Source organism: Scyliorhinus torazame, chromosome 6 (assembly GCF_047496885.1).
Source record: "Scyliorhinus torazame isolate Kashiwa2021f chromosome 6, sScyTor2.1, whole genome shotgun sequence".
In the NCBI taxonomy this organism is placed as follows: Eukaryota; Metazoa; Chordata; class Chondrichthyes; order Carcharhiniformes; family Scyliorhinidae; genus Scyliorhinus; species Scyliorhinus torazame.
Window position 1 is genome coordinate 13,882,956 of NC_092712.1, and position 20,095 is coordinate 13,903,050.

The 20,095-nt window shown below is 56.7% G+C and overlaps 1 protein-coding gene across 1 annotated transcript in view; it reads left to right on the forward strand.

Moving 5' to 3' along the window:
* The window catches only part of ppp1r16a (protein phosphatase 1, regulatory subunit 16A), a 143,092-nt gene extending 124,123 nt beyond the window's left edge, over positions 1-18,969 (forward strand). Inside the window, exons 10-11 of the mRNA XM_072507943.1 lie at positions 13,145-13,316; positions 15,814-18,969. Coding sequence (XP_072364044.1) covers positions 13,145-13,316; positions 15,814-16,281 — 640 coding nt within the window. The 3' untranslated portion in view covers positions 16,282-18,969. The remainder of the gene's footprint in view (positions 1-13,144; positions 13,317-15,813) is intronic.
* The last annotated feature ends 1,126 nt before the right edge of the window (positions 18,970-20,095 follow it).

Here is a 20,095-nt window from a genome sequence, read left to right on the forward strand (position 1 = left end):
GCGAGGGACAGTCTGAGGGATCCAGTACGGGGAGCAGAGGGTGAATGACAGCCTGAGGGATCCAGTACTGGGAGCAGAGGGTGAGGGTCAGTCTGAGGGATCCAGTACGGGGAGCAGAGGGTGAGGGACAGTCTGAGGGATCCAGTACGGGGAGCATAGGGTGAGGGACAGTGTCGGGGATCCAGTACGGGGAGCAGAGGGTGAGGGTCAGTCTGAGGGATCCAGTACAGGGAGCAGAGGGTGAGTGACAGTGTCGGGGATCCAGTACGGGGAGCAGAGGGTGAGGGACAGTCTGAGGGATCCAGTACGGGGAGCAGAGGGTGAGTGACAGTGTCGGGGATCCAGTACTGGGAGCAGAGGGTGAGGGTCAGTCTGAGGGATCCAGTACGGAGAGCAGAGGGTGAGTGACAGTCTGAGGGATCCAGTACGGGGAGCAGAGGGTGAGGGACAGTCTGAGGGATCCAGTACGGGGAGCAGAGGGTGAGCGACAGTCTGAGGGATCCAGTACGGGAAGCAGAGGGTGAGTGACAGTGTTGGGGATCCAGTACGGGGAGCAGAGGGAGAGGGACAGTCTGAGGGATCCAGTACGGGGAGCAGAGGGTGAGTGACAGTGTTCGGGGATCCAGTACGAGGAGCAGAGGGTGTGTGACAGTCTGAGGGATCCAGTACGGGGAGCAGAGGGTGAGTGACAGTGTCGGGGATCCAGTACGGGGAGCAGAGGATGAGTGACAGACTGAGGGATCCAGTACGGGGAGCAGAGGGTGAGGGTCAGTCTGAGGGATCCAGTACGGGGAGCAGAGGGTGAGTGATAGTATGAGGGATCCAGTACCGGGAGCAGAGGGTGAGTGACAGTCTGAGGGAGCCAGTACGGGGAGCAGTGGGTGAGTGACAGTGTTGGGGATCCAGTACTGGGGGCAGAGGGTGAGGGTCAGTCTGAGGGATCCAGTACGGGGAGCAGAGGGTGAGGGACAGTCTGAGGGATCCAGTACGGGGAGCAGAGGGTGAGGGACAGTGTCGGGGATCCAGCACGGGGAGTAGAGGGTGAGGGTCAGTCTGAGGGATCCAGTGCGGGGAGCAGAGGGTGAGGGACAGTCTGAGGGATCCAGTACAGAGAGCAGAGGGTGAGTGACAGTCTGAGGGATCCAGTACGGGGAGCAGAGGGTGAGTGACAGTCTGACGGATCCAGTACGGGGAGCAGAGGGTGAGTGACAGTCTGAGGGATCCAGTACGGGGAGCAGAGGGAGAGGGACAGTCTGAGGGATCCAGTACGGGGAGCAGAGGGTGAGGGTCAGTCTGAGGGATCCAGTACAGGGAGCAGAGGGTGAGTGACAGTGTCGGGGATCCAGTACGGGGAGCAGAGGGTGAGGGACAGTCTGAGGGATCCAGTACGGGGAGCAGAGGGTGAGTGACAGTGTCGGGGATCCAGTACTGGGAGCAGAGGGTGAGGGTCAGTCTGAGGGATCCAGTACGGAGAGCAGAGGGTGAGTGACAGTCTGAGGGATCCAGTACGGGGAGCAGAGGGTGAGGGACAGTCTGAGGGATCCAGTACGGGGAGCAGAGGGTGAGCGACAGTCTGAGGGATCCAGTACGGGAAGCAGAGGGTGAGTGACAGTGTTGGGGATCCAGTACGGGGAGCAGAGGGAGAGGGACAGTCTGAGGGATCCAGTACGGGGAGCAGAGGGTGAGTGACAGTGTTCGGGGATCCAGTACGAGGAGCAGAGGGTGAGTGACAGTCTGAGGGATCCAGTACGGGGAGCAGAGGGTGAGTGACAGTGTCGGGGATCCAGTACGGGGAGCAGAGGATGAGTGACAGACTGAGGGATCCAGTACGGGGAGCAGAGGGTGAGGGTCAGTCTGAGGGATCCAGTACGGGGAGCAGAGGGTGAGTGATAGTATGAGGGATCCAGTACCGGGAGCAGAGGGTGAGTGACAGTCTGAGGGAGCCAGTACGGGGAGCAGAGGGTGAGTGACAGTGTTGGGGATCCAGTACTGGGGGCAGAGGGTGAGGGTCAGTCTGAGGGATCCAGTACGGGGAGCAGAGGGTGAGGGACAGTCTGAGGGATCCAGTACGGGGAGCAGAGGGTGCGGGACAGTGTCGGGGATCCAGCACGGGGAGTAGAGGGTGAGGGTCAGTCTGAGGGATCCAGTGCGGGGAGCAGAGGGTGAGGGACAGTCTGAGGGATCCAGTACAGAGAGCAGAGGGTGAGTGACAGTCTGAGGGATCCAGTACGGGGAGCAGAGGGTGAGTGACAGTCTGACGGATCCAGTACGGGGAGCAGAGGGTGAGTGACAGTCTGAGGGATCCAGTACGGGGAGCAGAGGGAGAGGGACAGTCTGAGGGATCCAGTACGGGGAGCAGAGGGTGAGTGACAGTCTGAGGGATCCAGTACGGGGTGCAGAGGGAGAGGGACAGTCTGAGGGATCCAGTACAGGGAGCAGAGGGTGAGTGACAGTCTGAGGGATCCAGTACGGGGAGCAGAGGGTGAGTGACAGTCTGAGGGATCCAGTACAGGGAGCAGAGGGTGAGTGACAGTCTGAGGGATCCAGTACGGGGAGCAGAGGGTGAGTGACAGTCTGAGGGATCCAGTACGGGGAGCAGAGGGTGAGGGACAGTGTCGGGGATCCAGTACGGGGAGCAGAGGGTGAGGGTCAGTCTGAGGGATCCAGTACGGAGAGCAGAGGGTGAGTGACAGTCTGAGGGATCCAGTACGGGGAGCAGAGGGTGAGGGACAGTCTGAGGGATCCAGTACGGGGAGCAGAGGGTGAGCGACAGTCTGAGGGATCCAGTACGGGAAGCAGAGGGTGAGTGACAGTGTCGGGGATCCAGTACGGGGAGCAGAGGGAGAGGGACAGTCTGAGGGATCCAGTACGGGGAGCAGAGGGTGAGTGACAGTGTTCGGGGATCCAGTACGAGGAGCAGAGGGTGAGTGACAGTCTGAGGGATCCAGTACGGGGAGCAGAGGGTGAGTGACAGTGTCGGGGATCCAGTACGGGGAGCAGAGGATGAGTGACAGACTGAGGGATCCAGTACGGGGAGCAGAGGGTGAGGGTCAGTCTGAGGGATCCAGTACGGGGAGCAGAGGGTGAGTGATAGTATGAGGGATCCAGTACTGGGAGCAGAGGGTGAGTGACAGTCTGAGGGATCCAGTACGGGGAGCAGAGGGTGAGTGACAGTGTTGGGGATCCAGTACTGGGGGCAGAGGGTGAGGGTCAGTCTGAGGGATCCAGTACGGGGAGCAGAGGGTGAGGGACAGTCTGAGGGATCCAGTACGGGGAGCAGAGGGTGAATGACAGTCTGAGGGATCCAGTACGGGGAGCAGAGGGTGAGGGACAGTCTGAGGGATCCAGTACGGGGAGCAGAGGGTGAATGACAGTCTGAGGGATCCAGTACGGGGAGCAGAGGGTGAGGGACAGTCTGAGGGATCCAGTACAGGGAGCAGAGGGTGAGGGACAGTGTCGGGGATCCAGCACGGGGAGTAGAGGGTGAGGGTCAGTCTGAGGGATCCAGTGCGGGGAGCAGAGGGTGAGGGACAGTCTGAGGGATCCAGTACAGAGAGCAGAGGGTGAGTGACAGTCTGAGGGATCCAGTACGGGGAGCAGAGGGTGAGTGACAGTCTGACGGATCCAGTACGGGGAGCAGAGGGTGAGTGACAGTCTGAGGGATCCAGTACGGGGAGCAGAGGGTGAGGGTCAGTCTGAGGGATCCAGTACGGGGAGCAGAGGGTGAGGGACAGTCTGAGGGATCCAGTACGGGGAGCAGAGGGTGAGGGACAGTCTGAGGGATCCAGTACGGGGAGCAGAGGGTGAATGACAGCCTGAGGGATCCAGTACTGGGAGCAGAGGGTGAGGGTCAGTCTGAGGGATCCAGTACGGGGAGCAGAGGGTGAGGGACAGTCTGAGGGATCCAGTACGGGGAGCATAGGGTGAGGGACAGTGTCGGGGATCCAGTACGGGGAGCAGAGGGTGAGGGTCAGTCTGAGGGATCCAGTACAGGGAGCAGAGGGTGAGTGACAGTGTCGGGGATCCAGTACGGGGAGCAGAGGGTGAGGGACAGTCTGAGGGATCCAGTACGGGGAGCAGAGGGTGAGTGACAGTGTTGGGGATCCAGTACTGGGAGCAGAGGGTGAGGGTCAGTCTGAGGGATCCAGTACGGAGAGCAGAGGGTGAGTGACAGTCTGAGGGATCCAGTACGGGGAGCAGAGGGTGAGAGACAGTCTGAGGGATCCAGTACGGGGAGCAGAGGGTGAGCGACAGTCTGAGGGATCCAGTACGGGAAGCAGAGGGTGAGTGACAGTGTTGGGGATCCAGTACGGGGAGCAGAGGGTGAGTGATAGTATGAGGGATCCAGTACCGGGAGCAGAGGGTGAGTGACAGTCTGAGGGAGCCAGTACGGGGAGCAGAGGGTGAGTGACAGTGTTGGGGATCCAGTACTGGGGGCAGAGGGTGAGGGTCAGTCTGAGGGATCCAGTACGGGGAGCAGAGGGTGAGGGACAGTCTGAGGGATCCAGTACGGGGAGCAGAGGGTGAGGGACAGTGTCGGGGATCCAGCACGGGGAGTAGAGGGTGAGGGTCAGTCTGAGGGATCCAGTGCGGGGAGCAGAGGGTGAGGGACAGTCTGAGGGATCCAGTACAGAGAGCAGAGGGTGAGTGACAGTCTGAGGGATCCAGTACGGGGAGCAGAGGGTGAGTGACAGTCTGAGGGATCCAGTACGGGGAGCAGAGGGTGAGGGACAGTCTGAGGGATCCAGCACGGGGAGCAGAGGGTGAGTGACAGTGTTGGGGATCCAGTACTGGGGGCAGAGGGTGAGGGTCAGTCTGAGGGATCCAGTATGGGGAGCAGAGGGTGAGGGACAGTCTGAGGGATCCAGTACGGGGAGCAGAGGGCGAGGGACAGTCTGAGGGATCCAGTACGGGGAGCAGAGGGTGAATGACAGCCTGAGGGATCCAGTACTGGGAGCAGAGGGTGAGGGTCAGTCTGAGGGATCCAGTACGGGGAGCAGAGGGTGAGGGACAGTCTGAGGGATCCAGTACGGGGAGCATAGGGTGAGGGACAGTGTCGGGGATCCAGTACGGGGAGCAGAGGGTGAGGGTCAGTCTGAGGGATCCAGTACAGGGAGCAGAGGGTGAGTGACAGTGTCGGGGATCCAGTACGGGGAGCAGAGGGTGAGGGACAGTCTGAGGGATCCAGTACGGGGAGCAGAGGGTGAGTGACAGTGTCGGGGATCCAGTACTGGGAGCAGAGGGTGAGGGTCAGTCTGAGGGATCCAGTACGGAGAGCAGAGGGTGAGTGACAGTCTGAGGGATCCAGTACGGGGAGCAGAGGGAGAGGGACAGTCTGAGGGATCCAGTACGGGGAGCAGAGGGTGAGCGACAGTCTGAGGGATCCAGTACGGGAAGCAGAGGGTGTGTGACAGTCTGAGGGATCCAGTACGGGGAGCAGAGGGTGAGTGACAGTGTCGGGGATCCAGTACGGGGAGCAGAGGATGAGTGACAGACTGAGGGATCCAGTACGGGGAGCAGAGGGTGAGGGTCAGTCTGAGGGATCCAGTACGGGGAGCAGAGGGTGAGTGATAGTATGAGGGATCCAGTACCGGGAGCAGAGGGTGAGTGACAGTCTGAGGGAGCCAGTACGGGGAGCAGAGGGTGAGTGACAGTGTTGGGGATCCAGTACTGGGGGCAGAGGGTGAGGGTCAGTCTGAGGGATCCAGTACGGGGAGCAGAGGGTGAGGGACAGTCTGAGGGATCCAGTACGGGGAGCAGAGGGTGAGGGACAGTGTCGGGGATCCAGCACGGGGAGTAGAGGGTGAGGGTCAGTCTGAGGGATCCAGTGCGGGGAGCAGAGGGTGAGGGACAGTCTGAGGGATCCAGTACAGAGAGCAGAGGGTGAGTGACAGTCTGAGGGATCCAGTACGGGGAGCAGAGGGTGAGTGACAGTCTGACGGATCCAGTACGGGGAGCAGAGGGTGAGTGACAGTCTGAGGGATCCAGTACGGGGAGCAGAGGGAGAGGGACAGTCTGAGGGATCCAGTACGGGGAGCAGAGGGTGAGTGACAGTCTGAGGGATCCAGTACGGGGTGCAGAGGGAGAGGGACAGTCTGAGGGATCCAGTACAGGGAGCAGAGGGTGAGTGACAGTCTGAGGGATCCAGTACGGGGAGCAGAGGATGAGTGACAGTCTGAGGGATCCAGTACAGGGAGCAGAGGGTGAGTGACAGTCTGAGGGATCCAGTACGGGGAGCAGAGGGTGAGTGACAGTCTGAGGGATCCAGTACGGGGAGCAGAGGGTGAGGGACAGTGTCGGGGATCCAGTACGGGGAGCAGAGGGTGAGGGTCAGTCTGAGGGATCCAGTACGGAGAGCAGAGGGTGAGTGACAGTCTGAGGGATCCAGTACGGGGAGCAGAGGGTGAGGGACAGTCTGAGGGATCCAGTACGGGGAGCAGAGGGTGAGCGACAGTCTGAGGGATCCAGTACGGGAAGCAGAGGGTGAGTGACAGTGTCGGGGATCCAGTACGGGGAGCAGAGGGAGAGGGACAGTCTGAGGGATCCAGTACGGGGAGCAGAGGGTGAGTGACAGTGTTCGGGGATCCAGTACGAGGAGCAGAGGGTGAGTGACAGTCTGAGGGATCCAGTACGGGGAGCAGAGGGTGAGTGACAGTGTCGGGGATCCAGTACGGGGAGCAGAGGATGAGTGACAGACTGAGGGATCCAGTACGGGGAGCAGAGGGTGAGGGTCAGTCTGAGGGATCCAGTACGGGGAGCAGAGGGTGAGTGATAGTATGAGGGATCCAGTACTGGGAGCAGAGGGTGAGTGACAGTCTGAGGGATCCAGTACGGGGAGCAGAGGGTGAGTGACAGTGTTGGGGATCCAGTACTGGGGGCAGAGGGTGAGGGTCAGTCTGAGGGATCCAGTACGGGGAGCAGAGGGTGAGGGACAGTCTGAGGGATCCAGTACGGGGAGCAGAGGGTGAATGACAGTCTGAGGGATCCAGTACGGGGAGCAGAGGGTGAGGGACAGTCTGAGGGATCCAGTACGGGGAGCAGAGGGTGAATGACAGTCTGAGGGATCCAGTACGGGGAGCAGAGGGTGAGGGACAGTCTGAGGGATCCAGTACAGGGAGCAGAGGGTGAGGGACAGTGTCGGGGATCCAGCACGGGGAGTAGAGGGTGAGGGTCAGTCTGAGGGATCCAGTGCGGGGAGCAGAGGGTGAGGGACAGTCTGAGGGATCCAGTACAGAGAGCAGAGGGTGAGTGACAGTCTGAGGGATCCAGTACGGGGAGCAGAGGGTGAGTGACAGTCTGACGGATCCAGTACGGGGAGCAGAGGGTGAGTGACAGTCTGAGGGATCCAGTACGGGGAGCAGAGGGTGAGGGTCAGTCTGAGGGATCCAGTACGGGGAGCAGAGGGTGAGGGACAGTCTGAGGGATCCAGTACGGGGAGCAGAGGGTGAGGGACAGTCTGAGGGATCCAGTACGGGGAGCAGAGGGTGAATGACAGCCTGAGGGATCCAGTACTGGGAGCAGAGGGTGAGGGTCAGTCTGAGGGATCCAGTACGGGGAGCAGAGGGTGAGGGACAGTCTGAGGGATCCAGTACGGGGAGCATAGGGTGAGGGACAGTGTCGGGGATCCAGTACGGGGAGCAGAGGGTGAGGGTCAGTCTGAGGGATCCAGTACAGGGAGCAGAGGGTGAGTGACAGTGTCGGGGATCCAGTACGGGGAGCAGAGGGTGAGGGACAGTCTGAGGGATCCCGTACGGGGAGCAGAGGGTGAGTGACAGTGTTGGGGATCCAGTACTGGGAGCAGAGGGTGAGGGTCAGTCTGAGGGATCCAGTACGGAGAGCAGAGGGTGAGTGACAGTCTGAGGGATCCAGTACGGGGAGCAGAGGGTGAGGGACAGTCTGAGGGATCCAGTACGGGGAGCAGAGGGTGAGCGACAGTCTGAGGGATCCAGTACGGGAAGCAGAGGGTGAGTGACAGTGTTGGGGATCCAGTACGGGGAGCAGAGGGAGAGGGACAGTCTGAGGGATCCAGTACGGGGAGCAGAGGGTGAGTGACAGTGTTCGGGGATCCAGTACGAGGAGCAGAGGGTGAGTGACAGTCTGAGGGATCCAGTACGGGGAGCAGAGGGTGAGTGACAGTGTCGGGGATCCAGTACGGGGAGCAGAGGATGAGTGACAGACTGAGGGATCCAGTACGGGGAGCAGAGGGTGAGGGTCAGTCTGAGGGATCCAGTACGGGGAGCAGAGGGTGAGTGATAGTATGAGGGATCCAGTACCGGGAGCAGAGGGTGAGTGACAGTCTGAGGGAGCCAGTACGGGGAGCAGAGGGTGAGTGACAGTGTTGGGGATCCAGTACTGGGGGCAGAGGGTGAGGGTCAGTCTGAGGGATCCAGTACGGGGAGCAGAGGGTGAGGGACAGTCTGAGGGATCCAGTACGGGGAGCAGAGGGTGAGGGACAGTGTCGGGGATCCAGCACGGGGAGTAGAGGGTGAGGGTCAGTCTGAGGGATCCAGTGCGGGGAGCAGAGGGTGAGGGACAGTCTGAGGGATCCAGTACAGAGAGCAGAGGGTGAGTGACAGTCTGAGGGATCCAGTACGGGGAGCAGAGGGTGAGTGACAGTCTGACGGATCCAGTACGGGGAGCAGAGGGTGAGTGACAGTCTGAGGGATCCAGTACGGGGAGCAGAGGGTGAGGGTCAGTCTGAGGGACCCAGTACGGGGAGCAGAGGGTGAGTGACAGTCTGAGGGATCCAGTACGGGGAGCAGAGGGAGAGGGACAGTCTGAGGGATCCAGTACGGGGAGCAGAGGGTGAGTGACAGTCTGAGGGATCCAGTACGGGGTGCAGAGGGAGAGGGACAGTCTGAGGGATCCAGTACAGGGAGCAGAGGGTGAGTGACAGTCTGAGGGATCCAGTACGGGGAGCAGAGGGTGAGTGACAGTCTGAGGGATCCAGTACAGGGAGCAGAGGGTGAGTGACAGTCTGAGGGATCCAGTACGGGGAGCAGAGGGTGAGTGACAGTCTGAGGGATCCAGTACGGGGAGCAGAGGGTGAGGGACAGTGTCGGGGATCCAGTACGGGGAGCAGAGGGTGAGGGTCAGTCTGAGGGATACAGTACGGGGAGCAGAGGGTGAGTGACAGTGTCGGGGATCCCAGTACGGGGAGCAGAGGGTGAGGGACAGTCTGAGGGATCCAGTACGGGGAGCAGAGGGTGAGTGACAGTGTCGGGGATCCAGTACTGGGAGCAGAGGGTGAGGGTCAGTCTGAGGGATCCAGTACGGAGAGCAGAGGGTGAGTGACAGTCTGAGGGATCCAGTACGGGGAGCAGAGGGTGAGGGACAGTCTGAGGGATCCAGTACGGGGAGCAGAGGGTGAGCGACAGTCTGAGGGATCCAGTACGGGAAGCAGAGGGTGAGTGACAGTGTCGGGGATCCAGTACGGGGAGCAGAGGGAGAGGGACAGTCTGAGGGATCCAGTACGGGGAGCAGAGGGTGAGTGACAGTGTTCGGGGATCCAGTACGAGGAGCAGAGGGTGAGTGACAGTCTGAGGGATCCAGTACGGGGAGCAGAGGGTGAGTGACAGTGTCGGGGATCCAGTACGGGGAGCAGAGGATGAGTGACAGACTGAGGGATCCAGTACGGGGAGCAGAGGGTGAGGGTCAGTCTGAGGGATCCAGTACGGGGAGCAGAGGGTGAGTGATAGTATGAGGGATCCAGTACTGGGAGCAGAGGGTGAGTGACAGTCTGAGGGATCCAGTACGGGGAGCAGAGGGTGAGTGACAGTGTTGGGGATCCAGTACTGGGGGCAGAGGGTGAGGGTCAGTCTGGGGGATCCAGTACGGGGAGCAGAGGGTGAGGGACAGTCTGAGGGATCCAGTACGGGGAGCAGAGGGTGAATGACAGTCTGAGGGATCCAGTACGGGGAGCAGAGGGTGAGGGACAGTCTGAGGGATCCAGTACGGGGAGCAGAGGGTGAATGACAGTCTGAGGGATCCAGTACTGGGAGCAGAGGGTGAGGGTCAGTCTGAGGGATCCAGTACGGGGAGCAGAGGGTGAGGGACAGTCTGAGGGATCCAGTACAGGGAGCAGAGGGTGAGGGACAGTGTCGGGGATCCAGCACGGGGAGTAGAGGGTGAGGGTCAGTCTGAGGGATCCAGTGCGGGGAGCAGAGGGTGAGGGACAGTCTGAGGGATCCAGTACAGAGAGCAGAGGGTGAGTGACAGTCTGAGGGATCCAGTACGGGGAGCAGAGGGTGAGTGACAGTCTGACGGATCCAGTACGGGGAGCAGAGGGTGAGTGACAGTCTGAGGGATCCAGTACGGGGAGCAGAGGGTGAGGGTCAGTCTGAGGGATCCAGTACGGGGAGCAGAGGGTGAGTGACAGTCTGAGGGATCCAGTACGGGGAGCAGAGGGAGAGGGACAGTCTGAGGGATCCAGTACGGGGAGCAGAGGGTGAGTGACAGTCTGAGGGATCCAGTACGGGGTGCAGAGGGAGAGGGACAGTCTGAGGGATCCAGTACAGGGAGCAGAGGGTGAGTGACAGTCTGAGGGATCCAGTACGGGGAGCAGAGGGTGAGTGACAGTCTAAGGGATCCAGTACGGGGAGCAGAGGGTGAGTGACAGTCTGAGGGATCCAGTACGGGGAGCAGAGGGTGAGTGACAGTCTGAGGGATCCGGTACGGGAGCAGAGGGTGCGTGACAGTTTGAGGGATCCAGTACGGGGAGCAGAGGGTGAGGGACAGTGTTGGGGATCCAGTACAGGGAGCAGAGGGTGTGTGACAGTCTGAGGGATCCAGTACGGGGAGCAGAGGGTGAGGGAAAGTCTGAGGGATCCAGTACGGGGAGCAGAGGACGAGGGGCAATCTGAGGGATCCAGTACGGGGAGCAGAGGGTGAGTGAAAGTCTGAGGGATCCAGTACGGGGAGCAGAGGGTGAGTGACAGTCTGAGGGATCCAGTCCTGGGAGCAGAGGGTGAGGGACAGTCTGAGGGATCCAGTACGGAGAGCAGAGGGTGAGGGTCAGCCTGAGGGATCCAGTACGGGGAGCAGAGGGTGAGTGACAGTCTGAGGGATCCAGTACGGGGAGCAGAGGATGAGTGACAGACTGAGGGATCCAGTACGGGGAGCAGAGGGTGAGGGACAGTCTGAGGGATCCAGTACGAGGAGCAGAGTGCGAGGGACAGTCTGAGGGATCCAGTACGGGGAGCAGAGGGCGAGGGACAGTCTGAGGGATCCAGTACGGGGAGCAGAGGGTGAGTGACAGTCTGAGGGATCAAGTACGGGAGCAGTGGGTGAGGGACAGTCTGAGGGATCCAGTACGGGGAGCAGAGGGTGAGTGACAGTCTGAGGCATCCAGTACGGGGAGCAGAGGGTGAGTGACAGTCTGAGGGATCCAGTACGGGGAGCAGAGGGTGAGTGACAGTCTGAGGGATCCAGTACGGGGAGCAGAGGGTGAGTGACAGTCTGAGGGATCCAGTACTGGGAGCATGAGGGATCCAGTACTGGGAGCAGAGGGTTTGGGACAGTCTGAGGGATCCAGTACGGGGAGCAGAGGGTGAGTGACAGTCTGAGGAATCCAGTACGGGGAGCAGAGGGCGAGTGACAGTCTGTGGTATCCAATACAGGCTGATACCCTGTGTACAGGCTGATACCCTGTGTACAGGCTGATACCCTGTGTACAGACGGCTGTCACTGATACCCTGTGTACTGGCTGATACCCTGTGTACAGGCTGATACCCTGTGTACAGGCTGATACCCTGTGTACAGGCTGATATCCTGTGTACAGGCTGCTGTTACTGATACCCTGTGTACAGACGGCTGTCACTGATACCCTGTGTACAGACTGATACCCTGTGTACTGGCTGATACCCTGTGTACAGGCTGCAGTCACTGTTACCCTGTGTACAGGCTGATACCCTGTGTACAGGCGGATACCCTGTGTACAGGCGGATACCCTGTGTACAGGCTGCAGTCACTGATACCCTGTGTACAGGCTGATACCCTGTGTACAGGCTGATACCCTGTGTACAGGCTGATACCCTGTGTACAGGCGGATACCCTGTGTACAGACGGCTGTCACTGATACCCTGTGTACAGGCTGACACCCTGTGTACAGGCTGATACCCTGTGTACAGGCTGATACCCTGTGTACAGGCTGATACCCTGTGTACAGGCTGATACCCTGTGTACAGGCTGCTGTCACTGATACCCTGTGTACAGGCTGATACCGTCTGTACAGGCTGCTGTCACTGATACCCTGTGTACAGGCTGATACCCTGTGTACAGGCTGATACCCTGTGTACAGGCTGCTGTCACTGATACCCTGTGTACAGGCTGATACCCTGTGTACAGGCTGCTGTCACTGATACCCTGTGTACAGGCTGATACCCTGTGTACAGGCTGATACCCTGTGTACAGGCGGCTGTCCCTGATACCCTGTGTACAGGCTGCAGTCACTGTTACCCTGTGTACAGGCTGATACCCTGTGTACTAGCTGCTGTCACTGATACCCTGTGTACAGGCTGATACCCTGTGTACAGGCTGATACCCTGTGTACAGGCGGATACCCTGTGTACAGACGGCTGTCACTGATACCCTGTGTACAGGCTGATACCCTGTGTACAGGCTGATACCCTGTGTACAGGCTGCAGTCACTGATACCCTGTGTACAGGCTGATACCTTGTGTACAGGCTGATACCCTGTGTACAGACGGCTGTCACTGATACCCTGTGTACAGGCTGATACCCTGTGTACAGGCTGATACCCTGTGTACAGGCTGATACCCTGTGTACAGGCTGATACCCTGTGTACAGGCTGATACCCTGTGTACAGGCCGATACCCTGTGTACAGGCCGATACCCTGTGTACAGGCTGATACCCTGTGTACAGACTGCAGTCACTGTTACCCTGTGTACAGGCTGATACCCTGTGTACAGGCTGATACCCTGTATACAGGCTGATATCAGCACCCTGGTGCAGAATGTGCTGAAACCCACGTGGTTCTAGCTGGGGTACTTCCCGGGCTGTATAAAAAGCTGCCGTGTCCGGGGCTTTCCGGGGAGCTGTCTGTACGGATTCAATCTGACCTGAAATTCCGATATTGTATCACGAATACTCTCTGCTTCACTGCACTCTCCTCTGCAATAACAGGAAGGTTGTGCGTAAGGTCAGCGTGACGGAGCGCCACAATATGTACCGGAAGGAGCACAAAGAGGAGGCCATCATCTGGCAACAAGTGGGCCGTAAGGAGGGTGACCCCGAGCTGCAGGATGAAGATGACGAGGACGCACTGACGGACTCCGAGCTCAAGCAGTGCGAATTGGTAAGTGCGCCACCCGACCTAGTCTGGAACAGCAGGGTACCCAGAGCACCATCTCCATGGAGAACAAGGCCTGGGCCTTGAGTCACATTGAACAGAGAACAGTCACAAAACCTGCTGATGTGTGCAGCATTGCTGATTATCGCTATATCTGGGATCGAGATTCTGGCTGCATTCGTCTCCTACACCACCCAACAGTGCAGAGGCCGCAGATCCTCCTGACTGTCCCAACTCCAAACATTCCCCAAGTGTAACAACCATTTGCCTGTCCTGCTTTGTTTAGTCTTCTGTCTTCACTGCCTGCGATGTAGCCTCCTGACCAATAAGGAGGCCAAACGCAGAGTGAGAGACCCCTTGGCGGAATACCTTATTCAGTCCACAAGCATCAGGCCCAGCTTCTGTTTGTCATTTTAATTCGCCAGCTTGCTCCCAGTCAGACCGTTCCATCTACCTCCACCAGCAGCAATGTTCCAGTTGTTCAGATTCCAGACCAGACCCCAATATCTGTTAGGATCTCGGACCAGATCCGAACATTTGTTAGGATCCCGGACAAGATCCCAACTCTCAGCGCACTCCCGTCCCCAGCTCTATCCCAAAGCCCTTTAATTAGTTTGTACTCTGGGATTCGTGACCCATTCAACAAAGAATACAGCACAGGATAGTCAGAGGCTTTTCCCCAGGGTAGAGGGGTCAATTACTCGGGGGCATAGGTTTAAGGTGAGAGGGGCAAGGTTTAGAGTAGATGTACGAGGCAAGTTTTTTACACAGAGGGTAGTGGGTGCCTGGAACTCACTACCGGAGGAGGTGGTGGAAGCAGGGACGATAGGGACATTTAAGGGGCATCTTGACAAATACATGAATAGGATGGGAATAGAGGGATACGGACCCAGGAAGTGTAGAAGATTGTAGTTTAGTCGGGCAGCATGGTCGGCACGGGCTTGGAGGGCCGAAGGGCCTGTTCCTGTGCTGTACTTTTCTTTGTTCTTTGTTCTAGGAACAGGCCCTTCGGCCCTCCAAGGCTATACTGGTCAGAATACCACCCTTGGCTGAAACCCTCAGTACTTCCTAGTACTGTATCCATCCTATCCGTTTATTTGTCAAGATGCCTTTTGAACACCGTTAATGTATCTGTTTCCCCTGGCCACGCGTTCCAGGCCCTCACCACCCTCGGTGTAAAAAGCCTGCCTCGCACATCTTCTATAAACTTTGCCCCACGGACCTTAAACCGATGCCCCCTGGTGACTGACCCCTCCACCCTGAGAAAGAGTGCCTGTCCATCCACTCTACCCAGGCCCCTCGTAATCTTGTCGACCTCTATCAGGTCACCCCTCGACCTCCGTCATTCTAATGAAAACAGTCCGAGTCTATTCAGTCTCTCCACATAGCTAACACCCTCCAGACCAGGCACCATCCTGGTAAACCTCCTCTGCGCCCTCTCCACAGCCTCCACATCCTTCTGGTAGTGTGGCGACCAGAGTTGAGAAAAAAAAAATGGAAATCACTTATTGTCACAAGTAGGCTTCAAATGAAGTTACTGTGAAGAGCCCCTAGTCGCCACATTCCAGCACCTGTTCGGGGAGGCTGTGACGGGAATTGTGCGCAATATTCCAAGTGCGGCCTTCCCATGGTTCTATACAGCTGCAGCATGACTTGCCAGTTTTTATACTCGATGCCCCGTCCAATGACGACAAGCATTCCGTCTGCTTTCTTGATTACCTTGTCCACTTGTGTTGCCACCTTCAAAGATCTGTGGACCTGCACGCCCAGATCTCTCTGACTTTCTATATTCCTAAGAGGTTTATCATTTACGGTATATTTTCCCCTCTATGTTAGACCCACCAAAATACATTGCCTCACATTTGTCCGGATTAAACTCCATTTGTCATTTCTCTGCCCAAGTCTCCAACCTATCTATGTCCTACTGTATCCTCTGACAATCCTCAACACTATCTGCCACTCCACCAACCTTGGTGTCATCCACAAACTTACTAATCAGACCAGCGACATTTTCCTCCAGATCGTTTATGTACACCACAAACAACAGAGGCCCCAGCACCGATCCCCGTGGAACACCACTAGTCACAACCTTCCATTCGGAAAAACACCCTTCTGCTGCTACCCTTTGCCTTCTGTAACCTTGCCAATCCTGCATCCATCTTACCACCTCACCTCTGATCCCGTGTGACTTCACCTTTTGTGCCAGTCTGCCATGAGGCACCTTGTCAAAGGCTTTACTGAAGTCCATGTAAACAACATCCACTGCCCTACCTGCATCAATCATCTTTGTCACCTCCTCAGAAAACTCAATCAAGTTAGTGAGGTACGGCCTCCCCTTCACAAAACCGTGCTGCCTCTCGCTAATGAGACAATTTATTTCCAAATGGGTATAAATCCTGGAGTAACAGCGGGATGGGAATGAGTCGACGATGCTCCGGAATGTTCTCAGTGACACGCCATCTTGATTTGTCAGCTGATACCGGTCCGATCCTTTCTGTTTCAGAGTGTTGCAGTCAAGGCGGTGAAAGTCGATGCCGATCCGGTTGAGGGGGGATGGGCCAGCGGTGAGCCGACTTTGCGGAACGGTTCCGCAGTTGCAGCCTCTGACTGGCTGCCGCCCGATTCTGCTCCAGAGCAGGATGCCAGGAAGCCGGATGGGAACTCGTCCTCCCAGCCGGCCTCCAGAGAGGAGCCGCCCTCCGACCTGAACAAGGACAAATCCCACCACACGTTGGCCGACCTGAAGAAGCAGCGAGCGGCCGCCAAGCTCCAGAGGCAAGTGCCCCCCGAGGAGTTCCCCGACGGAGAAGCAACCGACAGTAATCTGTCCCAACCCGTGACCCCAACTCAACCCCAACAGAACTCTGTCTTCTTCACTCCCGCCAGTGGAGATCCCCCTTTGGTTAAGTTCAAAGCGCCCGTGGAGGAGTCTCCCAGTGAGAAACCCAGGAGATGCTGTAAAATGATGTGAAACAGCAACGTTTCCCGAGCCACAGTGATGGGAACATGAGCTCGCGCGACAGGGGAGGACAATCTGTGACGAGAGGGACGTGGACAACCAGCGTTTCAGCTTCGCGTTTTGGGAGCCCCCTCTCTGAGGTCCATCACCTGCTTTAAGCTGCACCTCTCTGGTCTTCAAATACTGTCGCTCCTATTATTGTTTGTGTCTGGAGGGGAGGGGTTTGGGGGCTTAGTTTGTATAAAAACCCACCAGTCCCACACCCGTGTCAACACCAGCTGCTCACAACTACCAGAGCAAAGATAAATCCGGACAATGACCCTGGGACCAGAGGGCAGTGTCCAGTTTATGTACCTGAGCATGTAGTGTAGCAAACAATTCTGCAACTTCTCCAAATATCAACATCCTGACCTGATCCAAACTTCCACATTCGAACAGAGCTTCGGAGGCAGCTGTCGTCGTTTCACTCCTTCAGCTAAGTGAAGTCTAGGAACACTGCACCACCTCGCTCCTGTGCCTGGGTACAGGTTCCTGCCTTCAACAGAATGTGAGCAGCAAGTCACTGATTCACTGAGCCAGCACTCTGTCTTCACCAGCATTGCCCACTCCCTCAGCACAGTCAGCTCATTCTGCAAAGACATAGCAGCAGTAAAGGCCGTCAGACAGGATAAACCTTTCAACACTACAATCGGCCGACACTGATGGGATCCTCCTGCGTGAAACTGGGTTGGTGCCAATCCACAGGCGCGTGTGTCGGAGCTACAATATTCTCAGATCCAGCAACATGTTTGTAATCTCGCCGAGACGCTGCAACGCGGCTGGTGTATCAAAATAATGTCGGTTAGGTGGTGTAAAGACACTGTTTACAGGTTTATCCTTGATCCAATTCACTCTATACCTGCCCAGGGAGTGTTTGATGAGGACAGTGTAGAGGGAGATTTACTCTGTATCTAACCCTGTGCTGTACCTGTCCTGGGAGTGTTTGATGGGGACAGTGTAGAGGGAGCTTTACTCTGTATCTAACCCCGTGCTGTACCTGTCCTGGGAGTGTTTGATGGGGACAGTGTAGAGGGAGCTTTACTCTGTGTCTAACCCCGTGCTGTACCTGTCCTGGGAGTGTTTGATGGGGACAGTGTAGACGGAGCTTTACTCTGTATCTAACCCCGTGCTGTACCTGTCCTGGGAGAGTTTGATGGGGACAGTGTAGAGGGAGCTTTACTCTGTATCTAACCCCGTGCTGTACCTGTCCTGGGAGTGTTTGATGGGGACAGTGTAGAGGGAGCTTTACTCTGTATCTAACCCCGTGCTGTACCTGTCCTGGGAGAGTTTGATGGGGACAGTGTAGAGGGAGCTTTACCCTGTATCTAACCCCGTGCTGTACCTGTCCTGGGAGTGTTTGATGGGGACAGTGTAGAGGGAGCTTTACTCTGTGTCTAACCCCGTGCTGTACCTGTCCTGGGAGTGTTTGATGGGGACAGTGTAGAGGGAGCTTTACTCTGTCTCTAACCACGTGCTGTACCTGTCCTGGGAGTGTTTGATGGGGACAGTGCAGAGGGAGCTTTACTCTGAATCTAACCCCGTGCTGTACCTGTCCTGGGAGTGTTTGATGGGGGCAGTGTAGAGGGAGCTTTACTCTGTATCTAACCCCGTGCTGTACCTGTCCTGGGAGTGTTTGATGGGGACAGTGTAGAGGGAGCTTTACTCTGTATCTAACCCCGTGCTGTACCTGTGCTGGGAGTGTTTGATGGGGACAGTGTAGTGGGAGCTTTACTCTGTATCTAACCCCGTGCTGTACCAGTACTGGGAGTATTTGATGGGGACAATGGAGAGGGAGCTTTACTCTGTATCTAACCCCGTGCTGTACCTGTCCTGGGAGTGTTTGATGGGGACAGTGTAGAGGGAGCTTTGCTCTGTATCTAACCCCGTGCTGTACCTGTCCTGGGAGTGTTTGATGGGGACAGTGTAGAGGGAGCTTTACTCTGTATCTAACCCCGTGCTGTACCTGTGCTGGGAGTGTTTGATGGGGACAGTGTAGTGGGAGCTTTACTCTGTATCTAACCCCGTGCTGTACCAGTACTGGGAGTATTTGATGGGGACAATGGAGAGGGAGCTTTACTCTGTATCTAACCCCGTGCTGTACCTGTCCTGGGAGTGTTTGATGGGGACAGTGTAGAGGGAGCTTTGCTCTGTATCTAACCCCGTGCTGTACCTGTACTGGGAGTGTTTGATGGGGACAGTGTAGAGGGAGCTTTGCTCTGTATCTAACCCCGTGCTGTACCTGTCCCGGGAGTGTTTGATGGGGACAGTGTAGAGGGAGCATTACTCTGTATCTAACCCCGTGCTGTACCTGTCCAGGTAGAGTTTTATGGGGACAGTGTAGAGGGAGCTTTACTCTGTATCTAACCCCGTGCTGTACCTGTCCAGGGAGTGTTTTATGGGGACAGTGTAGAGGGAGCTTTACTCTGTATCTAACCCCGTGCTGTACCTGTCCTGGGAGTGTTTGATGGGGACAGTGTAGAGGGAGCTTTGCTCTGTATCTAACCCCGTGCTGTACCTGTCCTGGGAGTGTTTGATGAACTTTCTCTAGAATGATTCCAGCCCTATCACTGACTTCAATCCGTGATGAGCACAAAATGACTGTCTTAATTATTTTCAAAGAAAGAAAAATTAATAAATGTAATATATTCTGATACGGAAGAAGAGTTGTGTAAATTCTCTGTCGTTGGTGTTTGGGGCATAGTCTTGCCGAAAGTATTCACAAAGCATTTTGGAAGAAACGTGAGATTTCCATTGAAAAAGGTGAGTGTTGGTTGGATATTGTTACTGTGCACACAGGATAGGAGCAGAAGGAGGCCACTCGGCCGCTCGATCTGCTACCCCGTTCAGTCCGATCATGGCAGATCTGTTTCCGTTGAGTTCCACATTCCCATCTATCCCTGATATCTTATTACTCCCTCGCCAAAGATGAATCTATCTATCTCCGCCTTAAAATTCTTTGGTGACCCCCCCACCTCCACTACCTTCTGAGGCAGAGAGGTTTAAGTCTCACTGTCTTCTGAGAGAAAAAGATTCTCCTCATATCTGTCCCAAATTTTAAAACTGTGCCCCCTACATCGCGACTCACCCACAGGAGGAAACATCTTTGCCATGTCCAGACCGCTCAAGATCTTGTACATCGATCAAATAGCCCCTCGTTCGAAGCCCCAGGGGAAAGGGGCCTGTCTGTCCACCCTTCCTCTGACCTTGCACCATATGGAGACCAAACTGCACACCCCATTCAGGATGTAGTCTGATGAATTCCCTGGAAAACGGAAGCATAACATCCTTATTTTTCTGTTCAATTCCTCTTGTAATAAAGAACAAAGAAAAGCGCAGCACAGGAACAGGCCCCTTCGGCCCTCCAAGCCTGTGCCGATCACGATGCTCTCACTAAAAAAATACCTTCTGCCCTCACTCGGTCCGTATCCCCCTATTTCCTCCCTATTCATCGACCCATCCAGATGCCTCTTAAATGTTGCTAATGTGCCTGTTTCCACCACATCCTCTGGCAGTGCGTTCCAGGGATCCACCACTCTCTGTGTGGGAAAACTCACCCCGCACATCTCCCTTAAACTCCCCCCTCTCACTTTGAACCTGTGCCCTGTGTAATTGACACTTCCATCCTTGGAAAAAGCCTCTGACTATCCACTCTGTCTATGCCTCTCATAATTTTGTCGACCTCTATCAGGTCTCCCCTCAGTCTCCGCCTTTCCAGTGAAAACAATTCTATTTTATTCAACCTCTCCTCATAACCAACACCATCGAGACCAGGCAACATCCCGGTGAA